The following is a 13,347-nucleotide window of genomic DNA, read 5'->3' on the forward strand; positions in this document are numbered from 1 at the left end:
AAGTTTTCATTTCTAAAATGTCTGCATAGTAGATACAACCTATGTAAATGGCTCGTTACGGATTACAGAGGTGGTTACCCGTTGCTTTCCACAATTTCCCCGTAGTCGCTTCTTCGAGGACCTGAGGTGATGCCTTAACGTAACGTAGCAGAAACTATTTTGTCATTTGATTGGGTTAACGTGTACAGGACAATCTAGGTAGTTCATTCCCCAACAATAAGGTATTTCCATTTCCTATGAAGGATTTAATTTAGAACAACTCACAGCAATTTTATGACAGGAATACTGGCAAATTGGGTAGACTGTTCCACTCTCTGGAGATGGAGGAAATAGCTGATTAAATAGTGCTCAGAAGGAAAATGCTGCAGGTGCTGGCTCTCCGTTTCCACACTTTAAGCCACTATCTCCTACAGCCTCTCTTCTGGAAACATCCACTTATGCCACATTCCTTTAATCATAACATTTGGGGGAAAGACTAGGTGGTTATGGCCACTGCCTGGTTTCCTCTGCACCCTCCCCTTACAACCTCTCAAAATCCAGAGGCTGTAAGTCTGTGGATCCTCTAAGACTGTTCATCCAGAGGCTTGGATTGTGCTCAGCACCTCCCAGCTCTCAGGACACCTCTGTGTCTCATGGGATCATGTCCCTCCAGCAATGCCCTCCACGCTCCCGCTGCCCCCTACGAATGCACACAAGGCTGTGTCAATTACATGATGATATAGTTGAGCCTTCCTCCTTCCTGGAAAACAACAGAGCTTGAACAGTTATATTTGGATTCTTCTGGCTCTGGATCCTTAGCCTTCTTCCTCCCCAAGGAGGCAGATTTCTTTTCACTGGAGACTCTCAGGGAGCAGTGTGATTCTGCCTCTCAGGAATTGTCAGGGGCAATTCCTCTATCTGTTGGTAAATGCTAACAGGGTAAAAGAAATAAAAGTAAAAGACAAAAAAAAATCAATAGTTATAATGAAAGCTATATTATGGGTAACTGCTACCCCAGTCTGTGTACAAAGCATGATATGAATTCCATGAAATGCACTGTTGCAACCAAATCTTTGACAACTCTATTAGTATAAAATATTAAGATTTCAATTTTTTGTCTGATTGAACAAAACTCATGAAAAACAATTACAAAAACTACATAAGTAACATTCATGTCATATTACATCAATGCAGTTAATATTTATTCCAACTATTATAAAAAACTCAAATTAATAAATCATAGTAATCTTGTTACCCATGAGTTTGACAACGTGTCTACTTTTTTCTATCAAAGGTAATAATAAAATCATCAAAAGTCAAAGGATATATATTAGGATAGATAAATAAATAAAACTGTAAATACAGTTTTACAGGAAAAAACTGTAAGGTACTGAATGCTTCTTATTTAAATGCTACAGAAAAGTGGGTAAGGTACTACGCCCCTATTATTGTCATGATACAAAGGCAAGGAGACATAGGAAAGGAGAAAGTGTCATTTAGGTAGAAAATTCTCCTGGTTGGAGCCCTCTCAGGTGAAGTGAGAACATGTTCATGGGAACCCCACACAAGAGCTTACTGTCCCAAGTATACATTCTGGTTTGTACTTTTTGCTTTAAGTCCTCCTGAATTAGAACCTGACAGCTTGAATGTGATTAAAATGTAGTTCTCCTACAGTTATCACTCCCTAATTCGAACACAGAGCCAAGGGTTTTTTTTTTTTTGTTTTTGTTTTTTTAATTTTTTTTATTTTTTAATATATGAAATTTACTGTCAAATTGGTTTCCATACAACACCCAGTGCTCATCCCAAAAGGTGCCCTCCTCAATACCCATCACCCACCCTGCCCTCCCTCCCACCCCCCATCAACCCTCAGTTTGTTCTCAGTTTTTAACAGTCTCTAATGCTTTGAGCCAAGGGGTTTTTATTAGGTTTATCCATACAGGACGAGACAGCTGTCCTCTCCAACATTCTCCCCCTTAGTAACAGAATACAGACTTTATTTGTGGCAAATGCTCTAGTTCAGGAACTTTTCTCAGCTTCTCTTGCAGTGAGGTGCACCCACACCTAACTCTGGCCGAGAAGATGCGAACAGAGGCAGGTTGGTATGACCAAGAGGTTTCCTGAAAGGGAGGGAGACTGCCCTGCTTTGCCCCTCTCTGTCCATCCTGCGGCCTGGGAGCCCAGTATGACATCCGCTTCAGCCTGGCTTACACCTTGCACACAAAGGACAACTCCAAAGCTGGGGGACGTTGGAATAGAAGGCAAGAGAGACGCGAATTCTGGACAAAGTGGACTTCATTGTGTGAGATGTATAAACTTGTATTTGTTAAGAAGGCACAGGTGTTTGGGAATCTTTCACTATGCACCCCAGATTCAGTGGTAACTTCTCAAGCAGGTGGTTCGGGTAAGGTGAGGAAAGCTGCTGGGATTCTGTGGACTTTCTATCCTGGACACAGGACTTTGCCCCTCTCCATCTGTCAGCACGAAGGAGCAAATGTGCTTGTTAGAGCTTTTTTTAAAAAAAAAAAATTTTTTAACGTTTATTTATTTTTGAGACAGAGAAAGACAGAGCATGAACGGGGAAGGGGCAGAGAGAGAGGGAGACACAGAATCAGAAGCAGGCTCCAGGCTCCGAGCCATCAGCCCAGAGCCCGACACGGGGCTCGAACTCACGGACTGTGAGATCGTGACCTGAGCTGAAGTCGGACGCTCAACTGACTGAGCCACCCAGGCGCCCTTGTTAGAGCTTTTTAATCGAAGGACATTACTTTAAGTATCATTAAATGGCCTTAGCACTGGAAGAATGCTAAGGAAGTTAGTAGCAAGTTGAGTTAAAAGGGAGAGTTTTGTGGAAGGAGACCTGGCTGGAAGTGAAGGGACGAGTGAAGAAAATAAAGGCAGGTGTTCAGAGCTACAGAATGTTTTGGCACAGGTGCACAGCCTGTCTGGGAGAAGTGCTAGCATGGTCTTTCCCCTAAAATACGCGGGTGTGTGCACTGCTAAGTAGGAGTGTACGTAGCAGCAGAGCCTCTAACATAACGCATTCAAATCCTTAAAGTGTCCCAAGTAATATGCTCTCCAAAGAAAAAAGATACTTATTCCAGGAATAGTAATACACACTACTAGTTACTTAGTTTTTATTTGTTCATATTTGGCTTTTTAATTAGCATTGTTATATGTAATTATATAGCTTTATGCTTAAATATATGTTTCAAATAAGCAATTTTATGAGGGAAGGAGAAATGGAGAGGAAAGCAGTTTAGTAGAATGAGCGAAGGTTGTCAGTTTACTCAAAACATATCCATTTGGATGGAGCCAGAGGGTGTTAGGCTAAGCAAAATGATTTCAGTCATGTGTGGAATTTAAGAAGCAAGCAGATAAACATAGGGGGAAAAAAGAGACAGAGAGGGCAAACCATGAAACAGACTCTGAACTCTAGAGAGCACCCTGGCGGCCACCAGAGGGGAGGGGTGGATGGGGAAAGGGCTGATGGGGATGGAGGAGGACACCGGGCGGAGCATCAGGGGTTGTAGGTGACGGGTCACTACATAGTACACCTGAAACCAGTATTACGCTGTTTCCGCGAAGCCTGCGTTAGCACGATGTTGACAAATACATGTGTCAGGGTAGGGTACTGAATAATTATGTGGATCTTTTTCAAAAACTGCCTGACCCTGATTTGCTAGTTTCTGTGGACGACTGCTAGAAGGGGGGCGAAGACGTTTGTTTAGGCAAAATCTCTTTATTTTACTCATAATCTTACAAGATGCCGTTGACGAAACACGGTGGATCTCCAGGAAAAAGACAACACAAGCTGGAAGAACTGGGCAATAATTAATCCCCACTTGTATATGTCCATTTATGTCACCATATGCTCTCTGTGTGTTTTGTATCATTACCCTCCTCCTGAATGTGCACGGCTCCCCCACGTACGACACACAACACACACGTGACACTCTTGCCCACGCACACAGACACGCGCACACGCATGCACACGACGCACGCACACTCACAGGACGCGCGCACACGTGCTCACGCACTCACAGGACTCGCGCGCATGCACAAGGACACACAGGACGCACGCGCACGTACACGCATGCGCGCACACCCTACCTCCCGTCTCAAAGCGGGTCAACCGCGTCCTCACGCTGGCTTGTCGCAGGGCACGGACCTGGCCAGGTTCGCGCTGAAGACTGGGCACAGGGAGCCCGAATCAGAGGACCTTGGCTGCCGGCTGCAGGACCAGACCCACAGGCAGCCGACACTGCTTCCTGCCGTCTCTCTGCTGCGTCTCCTGACACACACCTGTGTCACCTGCCAGCCGTTGTTGACCTGCAGTGCAGATGTGACCAGTCCAGAATGTCCCCTGTCAACCTGCTCGGGTCTCAGCCCTTTCTCTTCTGTAAGTGTTGGCCTTGCCGAGTTAAATCAGTCCCCTGATTGATCTCCGGTATAAATAGTGTGCCATTGATTAGCTGGACGTCTTTGAGCTAATTAGCAGTGCATCCCTGGAGGTCCCTGCGATGCCGCGCCCCTGGACCCCACGCTGGACCAACGGAAACAGGTGGTCTGCAGGGGACCTCCTCGGCTGCAGCCACCTTCCCGAGTCTGTTCTGGTGAGTTTCCCGGTTGAGCTGTGTTACGTCTTGCATGTACACCTGAGTCTTTGCCAAGTTAGCGTTCCGTTGATGTTTTGATGGTGCACAGCCAGTCGTGTCCGCCGTGGTGCCAGCAGACCGGATTTTCAGTCGTGACCTTTACATTTCGAGTGTTACGTGATTTCTGTCCAGTGACAGATCTTGGGAATCCGGCCGCAGCCAGGCGAAGGGTGAATCTGATTCGTTCGGTGTGTAAGTGCGTGTGCTTACTTGTGTGAGGACCCTTGTCTGTCTAGCAGGGCTGTTTTCTGCCCCGGGAGTCCCAGGGTGAGAGGTTTAGTCTTCTGTCTCTCTGACTTTTGCTGAATCTTCTCTGTGCGTTGTGTCTGTACGACTGTGAGTGTTCCCAGCCTGAAGCTCAGGACTCTGTTCCTCTCCCCAACACTCTGACTTTTTAAAATGTAGATTCAGGGCAGGCCCAATAATTGTCGGTGTGCAAAATGGAGTTTGTGTGCTAAAGTGTATCGTAGCATCCCAGGTTCTCCAACAGATATTTTTGGTGTTAACAAAATTGTATTGTATTGTAACAAAATTGTATTGGTGTTAACAAAAATGAAAAGAAACTGAACCCCTGCTCCCTCACATTCAGCCTTCTTTGGTTTGCTAAAGTCTTTAAATGATGAAAGAACTGTAATCAGTGCTCCTTCACGCCTCCTTAGGTAAGAGAAGTCAAGTCATTGCAAATTGGACAAATTGATTCAGGAAAATGAGGGTTTTGTAGAGCTGTGTAAATCAAGATTTAGTATTTCCCAAACCTTAAGCCAGCTCATCTTTTAATAAAAAACTGATGGAAACCAATGTCACTATGTTAAGGGACATGAGCACAGAAGGATATCTCACCAAGTTCAAAGGGAATCAGGTCACTACTAGGATTTCTCATCAGTGAGGATTCTGGAGTGATCTAATGATATTTAGTGGCACGTCTTTATTTCTTTTGTTGTACATGAACGCTTTGGTTTCTATTTTAAATCATGTTCTATTACTTTTATGGATCTAATGTGCACAAGAGTTGATACAATTTTCAATTTTTATAAATAAGACTTTTTTTTTTTAGCAAACAGATCAGTATTCCTTGTCTTCATAAAGAGGGAGATAATGAAAATATTCCTCTTGAAATGCAAAGGCGTCCTGTTTGTTTTACAAGTAACAGTATACTATCAGCTTATCCCATTTGACGTGGATTCTTAATTGTTTTATAAAGTATAACATGCATAATGAAGAAAACACTAAACCTAACTGAATTACCACAAAGTGAGAACAAAACACATTCAGCCACTTCCAAATGGAAATCTAGAATGTTACCCCACCTCCAGACCCCCTCATATCCATCCCATTTGCTGTTTCCACATTCCTCCCCAAAGGTAATCATCATCCAGATGTCTACAAAGTTTGTTTTACCTGTTTTTGAAATTTTCGTGCGTCCAAACATGTAGTACTAATCTTTCCATCTGACTTGTTTCTGAGATTCACCTGGGATGTTGCAGGTAGCGAGGCTTTGTTTCGTTGCGTATAGTATTATATATATGGATATATTACAATTTTATTGATCTACTTTACTACTGATGAATAGTTGGCAATTTCTATTTGGTTTTATTATTAATACTGTTTGCATAAGCATTTTAGTTGAGCTATTTTCTGAGTATCTGTAGCAGCAGAATTCCTGGGTACTAAGATATGCATACACTAGGCTTTAGTAGGTGCACTGCCTACTGGTTTCCAAGATGGACGAGCCACTTAGACTCCCACCAGCCATGGATGAGAATTCCATCTATTCACGTTTTGCCAACACTTGGAACTATCAGTCTGTTTTAGTTTAGGTAACCCTGTAAGCATGCGGCGGTATTGAACTGTGAGTTTAATTTGCATTTCCTTGGTGACTAATGTAGGTGAATATCTTTTTGTATATTGATCGGTCATTTCATTTTTTGTGAAGCACTTCAGGACATTTTTCATTAGGTCATTTGTCTTTTTCTTCTTGATTTATAACTATTTATATATTCCGGTCTAGCTTTTGAAGTTGTATTATAAACATCTTCTCTCACTCTGTTGTTTGCCTTTTCACTTTCTTAACGGTATCTTGTGATTAGCAGAAGTTTCTAGAATTAATGTGGTCTAATTTATCAGTCACTGCTTTTATAGTTAGTGCTACTTATGCATTAGGTTTTTTTAAACTTTTGCCGACCCCAAGATCATGATCATATTCTTCAGGGTTATTTTCCCAGATGGTTTAATATTTTGCCATTCAAATTTATAATATCTAAACTCTATGGGGAAGTAGTTTCTGAGGCAAAGTGTCAATATTTATTTTATGTGGATAGACAAAGTACTATTTATCTTATTAAATATCGCCATGCCCCCTCTCCACTGCCAAGTTCTTTATAAACCTAACGTCCAGGTTCATGTGGGTCTGTTTCTCTACTGTACTTCACTGTTTTCTGTGTGTATTCCTACACCCATAAGAGACCATAATTGCTGTCTCTTTATACTAAATCTTGATATCAAGTATTCTAAATCCTCTGACTTCGATTAGAAGGTAAAGTTGCAAGCCTGTCTCCCTCATGAGCATAATCTAAAATTCCAGCTAATAATTAGCATTTTTAATCTAGCAATTTATAAAACGGAAAACAGACTATAACAAAGTTGATTTTATTGTAGGAATTCAGAGTTCTTTTTAATGTTAAAAAGTCAGTTAACAGAATATATTATATTAGAAAAACTAACAAGGGAAAATTATGTAATCATTTCAATAGATGTAGAAGTCTTTGTTTTCTCTTTAGACAGTAAAAGCTGTATAAAATACAGCATCCATTCACATTAACATAAAGACACACCTAGCATTACCAACAATAGAAGAGAACTTTCTTCATCTGATAAAGGGTAGCTGTAAAAGTCTCAGAAGAAGGGAAGGTCCCTTATGCTTAAAAAAATTCAACAAAATTGAAGAACCAACCATTTTAATGGAAATTTCCCAGGGTTATAGTTACCATATGTGACCAAGAAATGAAGCCTAAAAGTTCGGGACCATGCACACACAAGATCCTTTGAAATACTCCATCCTGCACCTCTTACACCCTGAGGTCACAACAGACTATCAGAAAAGACACTGCTCGGTAGCCCTTACCTTTCTGCATGTGATACATATCAGGCCTGTAAATGGGGGTAAAACCCACTAACTTTTCTTTTTAATTCTGCCAAACAACTTGAATACCAACTTTATTTACATAAAGATAGAATCCAGAAAAGATCAGTGTATTTGAAAAACCAAGAGTCAATCACAAAACCTACTCCCTACCCCCTCTATCAAGTCACAAACAACATAAGATACGTAAATGCTTAGGGAGGGTGGATAGTAATGATCCCTTAGAGAGGATTGGGAATACAATGTCTGTAATGTCTGAAACGTGATTTCTCATCCTATATACACTTCTGAAATACAACACCTGTACATAGGGCACACACACAAGCATATACATATTAGAAAAAATGAGGAAATTTATATTGGGATAGAAGAGGAATGACAGACCAAGAGAATGAGAAGGCAAGCCACAGACTGGGAGAAAATGTTTGCAAAAGACATACCTGATAAAGGACTGGTATCCAACATATACAAAAAGCTATTAAAACTCAACATTAAGAAAACAAACAACCTCATTAACAAGTGCACCCACAACCTTAACCTCAGCAAGGAACAGATGTTAGAGTAGCGTATGAACAGATGCTCCACATCATACGTCATTATGTAAATGCAAATTAAGGCAGCAGTGAGATACTACTATATACCAATGAGCATGACCCGAATCCAGAACACAAACAACACCAAGTGTATGTGACGATGTGGAACAATAGGAACGCTCATTCATTCCTGGTGGGTATGCAAAATGGCGCAGCCACTTTGGGAGACAGTTTGGTGGTTTCTCACAAAACTAAACATACTCTTACCGTGTGGTCCAGCAGTCACACTCTTTAGTATTTACCCAAAGTGGTTGAAAACGTATGTTCTCACAAAAACCTGCTCATGGATGTTTATCATAGCTGGATTCGTAATTGAAAAATCATGGAAGCAAGGACCAAGATGTGCTTCAGTAGGTGAATCAATAAATAAACTGTGGTCCATCCACACAGTGGAATGTGATTCATCACTTTTTAAAAAGAAAGGAGCTATCCAGCCGTAAAAAGACATTGAGGAACTTAAATGCATATTAAGTGAAAAAAAGCTGACCTGAAAAGGCTATATACCATAATGATTCCAACTGTATGACATTCTGGAAAAGGCAAAACTATGGAGACAGTAAAGAGTTCAGTGTTTGCCTGGCGTTGGGAGAGGGAGGGATGAACAGGTAGAGCACGGAGGACGTTTCGGGCAGGGAAAACACTCTGTATGATACTATAATGGTGGGTACATGTCATTGTGTATTTATCTTAAACCCACAGAATGGACACTGAGAGTGAACCCTCATGTAAATAATGGACTTTGGGTGATAATGATGTGTCAGTGTGGGTCCATCAATTATAACAAATGTCCCCTCTGGTGTAGATAGTGGGGAAGGCTGTGTGCAGAGGGGCAGGGGCATGGGAGGGGGTCTCTCTGAATCTCTCAGTTTTGCTGTAGATCTAAATCTACTCCTCCAAAAATGAAGTCTTTATAGAAAAAGATGTCAGAAATTTTGTCACATCTTCAAACAGCTCATTTTTATTACTCATCAGGAGAATTGAACTATATACCCACTGCTCAGACATAGGTAGAAAGGACCACTGTGTGTTGCCACTAATAAAATAACTTGTACATTACAGTTTTGAGAGTAGATGCTTTTTCATATTCTTCTGCTGTAAATTTACCCAGATGAAGATGTGGTCATTTTTTCCCCTCTGTTCCAAATGTGAAACCATAACTTGCACAAGAAGATAGGAAGAGAAGTAATTAAAATTTAATAAGACGTATTGATAGTAGGAATGTTCTTTCGATGTTTGGGCTGTTTTCATAGTACATGCGAGATATTTGGTTGTGTCAAGCCTACACATCCTTGCCTCGAGGTAGGCCTTTCATCCAGCAATGGTTACATAAAATGTAGAATCTATGAAACCGGAACTGGGGAGAGAGAGGCAAACCAAGAAACAGACTCTCAACTATAGAGAACAAACTTCCGGTGACCAGAGGGAACTTTGGGTGGGGGATGGGGGAAACAGGTGATGGGGATTAAGGAGGGCATGTGTCGTGATGGGCACTGGGTGATGTATGGAAGTGTTCTATCACTAGATTCTACACCTGGAACTATTACACTGTACGTTAGCTAACCAGAATTAAAAAAAAAAAAAAACCTTAAACACATGGCATTGGGGATATCTATTCTGTGTGCAGAACTTCTATGCTTTCTTGCTTTTCATTTTGGAGAAAAATGTCTATTTTTCTATTTTGCCTGCTGAGAATGCTGATAAACATGATTGAGCACCAAAAATAAAATTTATACTGATTGGGAAACAAGTGTTTTCAGATCAAAAGCCATTGCTGAGAGATATACATGTTGTCTGTATATTGGCCATGAGGAAAAACTTCCATATGAGAACATGTTGAATTTTTAAAATATGCTAAAAGAGGCTGCTAGAAGGGTCGGATAAATGAACAAACAGGCAGAGGTCTTGCAGAGAGCTCTCTATACATCCACGCCTTTTTTTTCCAGAACTGTGTCAATGCTCATAGCATGGACGTGGCTCTCTGAGGATGCTTCATTCTAATATTGACTAAAATGAGGTCAGAGGTACAACAGCTATACTGACAACACAAGAAAATATGGGTGGAGGAAATGAAGTTCCCTCTTGAGTATAAGGGCATTCTTCTAATTTTGTGGCATAATGTAGTTATTTCAGACAGTCCTCTTCCTGTTTTTTAAACAAGTCTCAAGATTAGCCCCTTAATCATCAGTTTTAATGTGCCGTGTGATAAGAAAACTTACTTAGTTATTAATTTTAAGACTTCATTGGAAAAGACAGCATGGTGACAAATGCAATACTTTACTAAAATCTATGAATATTCATTATCTATTTTTAGAGCTCTTTCATTATTTTAGGGGGAGAATAGTCAGCATTTTATTTCCTCTGAAATACAAAGGTAATAGGAATAACAGGCAGCCACTGTTATTGGGACCGTGGTGATGGTGTCCATGGCAGGCATTCTGGGAGTGAGGAACACGAATTGCAAGGAACCACCTTCTCCTAAGCCGTGCTCCACCCCTCCTCTTCTCTCCCCAGTAGCTTCTTTACTGCTCCCTTCACATCCCTGTTTCTCAAGGTGTAGATAAGAGGGTTAAGCATTGGAGTTACAAGTCCATAAAAGAGAGCAAGAAGCTTGCCCTTCAGTTTGGCTGAATTGCTCTTGGGCACCATATATGCATAACCACTGATAGCTGAGCCATAGAACATAACGACCACCAGCAGATGAGACCCACATGTGTTGAAGGCCTTCTTGCGACCCTCAGTAGATTGGATCCCAACCACTGCTCTGACAATGTTGATGTAAGAGAACAGAATTAATCCCACAGGGATAACTTTTATGATCACCACAGCTGCATACATCTCGACTTCGTTGGTCCGTGTATCAACACATGATAATTGAAGCATAGCAGGTACCTCACAAAAGAAATTTTCTACCCGATATTGACCACAGCGAGGTAACAAGAAAGTTAACACTGTTTGCACCAAGGAGTTACTGAAACCTGTTCCCCAAGCCACCGCTGCCATTTGTTGGCAAAACCTCGAGTTCATGATAACTATGTAATGGAGAGGCCGGCAGATAGCGACATAACGATCAAAGGCCATTATTGAGAGAAGTATGCATTCAGTGGATCCTAAGCCAAGGAAGACGAAAAGCTGAGCTATGCATCCCGTGTAGCTGATGTTTCTGCGGTGGCTCTGTATGTTGACCAGCATCTGCGGAACAGTGGAGGTAGTGTAGCAGAGGTCCAAGAAAGAGAGATTAGCCAGAAAGAAATACATGGGTGTGTGGAGTCTGGGATCAAGGTGTGACAAGAAAATGATGGCTGAATTTCCGAGGAGGGTCATTATGTAGAAGGTGGAGACAGCCACAAAAAGAACCATTTCTAGTCTGGGCCATTCAGAGAAGCCCACCAGAACAAAGCCATCGGGGTGAGAAAAGGTGTTGTTGAATCTTCCCATTTCTGGAACACTACTTGCCAGAAACAACACAGTCGGAATCCTGGGAGCTTTGTGATCCTGTGGTTAGAACCTGATGCTGGCTTGTGGACTTACAAGCAACACAGAAGCTGGGCAGGGGATGTGAAACAGAGAAAATAATTAACATACTGCGTTTTATAACTTCAGCAAGAATAATGAGAATTAACAATTACATATCTGTATCTTAACCATGTTTTGTTTTGTTTTGTTTTTGTTTTTTTTTAACAACCATGTTTTAATCCTTGATCTTCATTTAGTTTGCTAAGTGGGAGTATTGCAAAGATCAAGATAGTAAAGAGGGGTTACTAATTATTTGTTACAGAAAGAAGGTATCATATCTGTTAGGATTGGGAGAAACCGAAACATTGGAGCTTCAATAAATGTCTAATTTACTCCATTTTTTCTAACTTAATTCCTTTCAATTCATTTTTCTTGCTGATTTTTAATGGATTTCTATTATAGCATGTAAAATTACCACCCTTGAAAGTCACTATCAGTGAAGGTAAATTCTCCTTTCTTCTCCTGGTAATTAAGTCAATATGGCTAAAACCCCAAGGACCCAAGGTAATGCACTCATGGAATTAATTTATCATGATATTTAGCCAAAGGGTAATTAGTAGGAGTTAACACAGCTAGGACTAATAGCACAAACATTTTCACTTAGTTTACTTATGTCAAAAACACTTTTATATTTGTATCAAATATCATGAACTAAAAAAAAGTGTGGTATTCATTGATGGCCTCACTGTTCCTTCCATTAAGCCACACCTCCAAGTACAAAGATTTTCAAAACAGGCTGTCCTGTAATAAAGCCTCAGTGTAATATAATCTTCTGTTTTCTGGAAACTGTGATTACACAATGGACAGAGCTGTGAAGAACATTATATAGATTCTCCAGTGTGAGTCCTGGATGTGATAATTACCAAATATATGACCTTGCACATACACACACACATGCTGGGCATGTGCTTCATTTTCCTTCTGTATCAAGCAAATATATAATTCAGGAATGTTGTACTCAAACTTTGAGCAACATACAATGCAGCACATAAATATAAGTATTACTATTAAGATAGTAATTGTCAGTCAAGAAGTGATTCCGTGAGTGAAGGGCTTTTATAAACACTTTAATTTTTAGAGAGGGTAACTTCTTTTTTTTTAAATTTTTTAATATCTATTTATTCTTCAGAGAAAGAGAGTGCAAACAGGGGAGGGGGAGAGAGAGGGAGACACAGAGTCTGAAGCAGGCTCCAGGCTCTGAGCTGTCAGCACAGAGCCTGACAACAGGGCTCGAACCCACAAACCGTGAGATCATGACCTGTGCCAAAATCGGACGCTTAACCAAATGAGCCACCCAGGAGCCCCTCCTTAAGAAAACATTCTAGATGTATGACTAAATGCACAAAAATATTTACATGCTAGGATAAACATCATTGCTATATGTACATAATGGGAAAATTAGAAAAAATAAGCTTGATGTTTCAGAACAGAGAAATGTCAAAGATCATGTATCCATTGATTAGAT

At 40.8% G+C, this 13,347-nt stretch overlaps 1 protein-coding gene across 1 annotated transcript; it reads right to left on the bottom strand.

Annotated features, from left to right (window-relative positions):
• Positions 1–10,760: 10,760 nt before the first annotated feature.
• LOC102960355 (putative olfactory receptor 2B8) lies at positions 10,761–11,885 on the bottom strand. The gene has a single exon (XM_007085928.2). The coding sequence runs from the start codon at positions 11,802–11,804 to the stop codon at positions 10,845–10,847; it is 960 nt and encodes a 319-aa protein (XP_007085990.1). The 5' UTR covers positions 11,805–11,885; the 3' UTR covers positions 10,761–10,844.
• Positions 11,886–13,347: the final 1,462 nt, after the last annotated feature.

This window comes from Panthera tigris, chromosome B2 (genome assembly GCF_018350195.1).
Source record: "Panthera tigris isolate Pti1 chromosome B2, P.tigris_Pti1_mat1.1, whole genome shotgun sequence".
NCBI classification, from domain to species: Eukaryota; Metazoa; Chordata; class Mammalia; order Carnivora; family Felidae; genus Panthera; species Panthera tigris.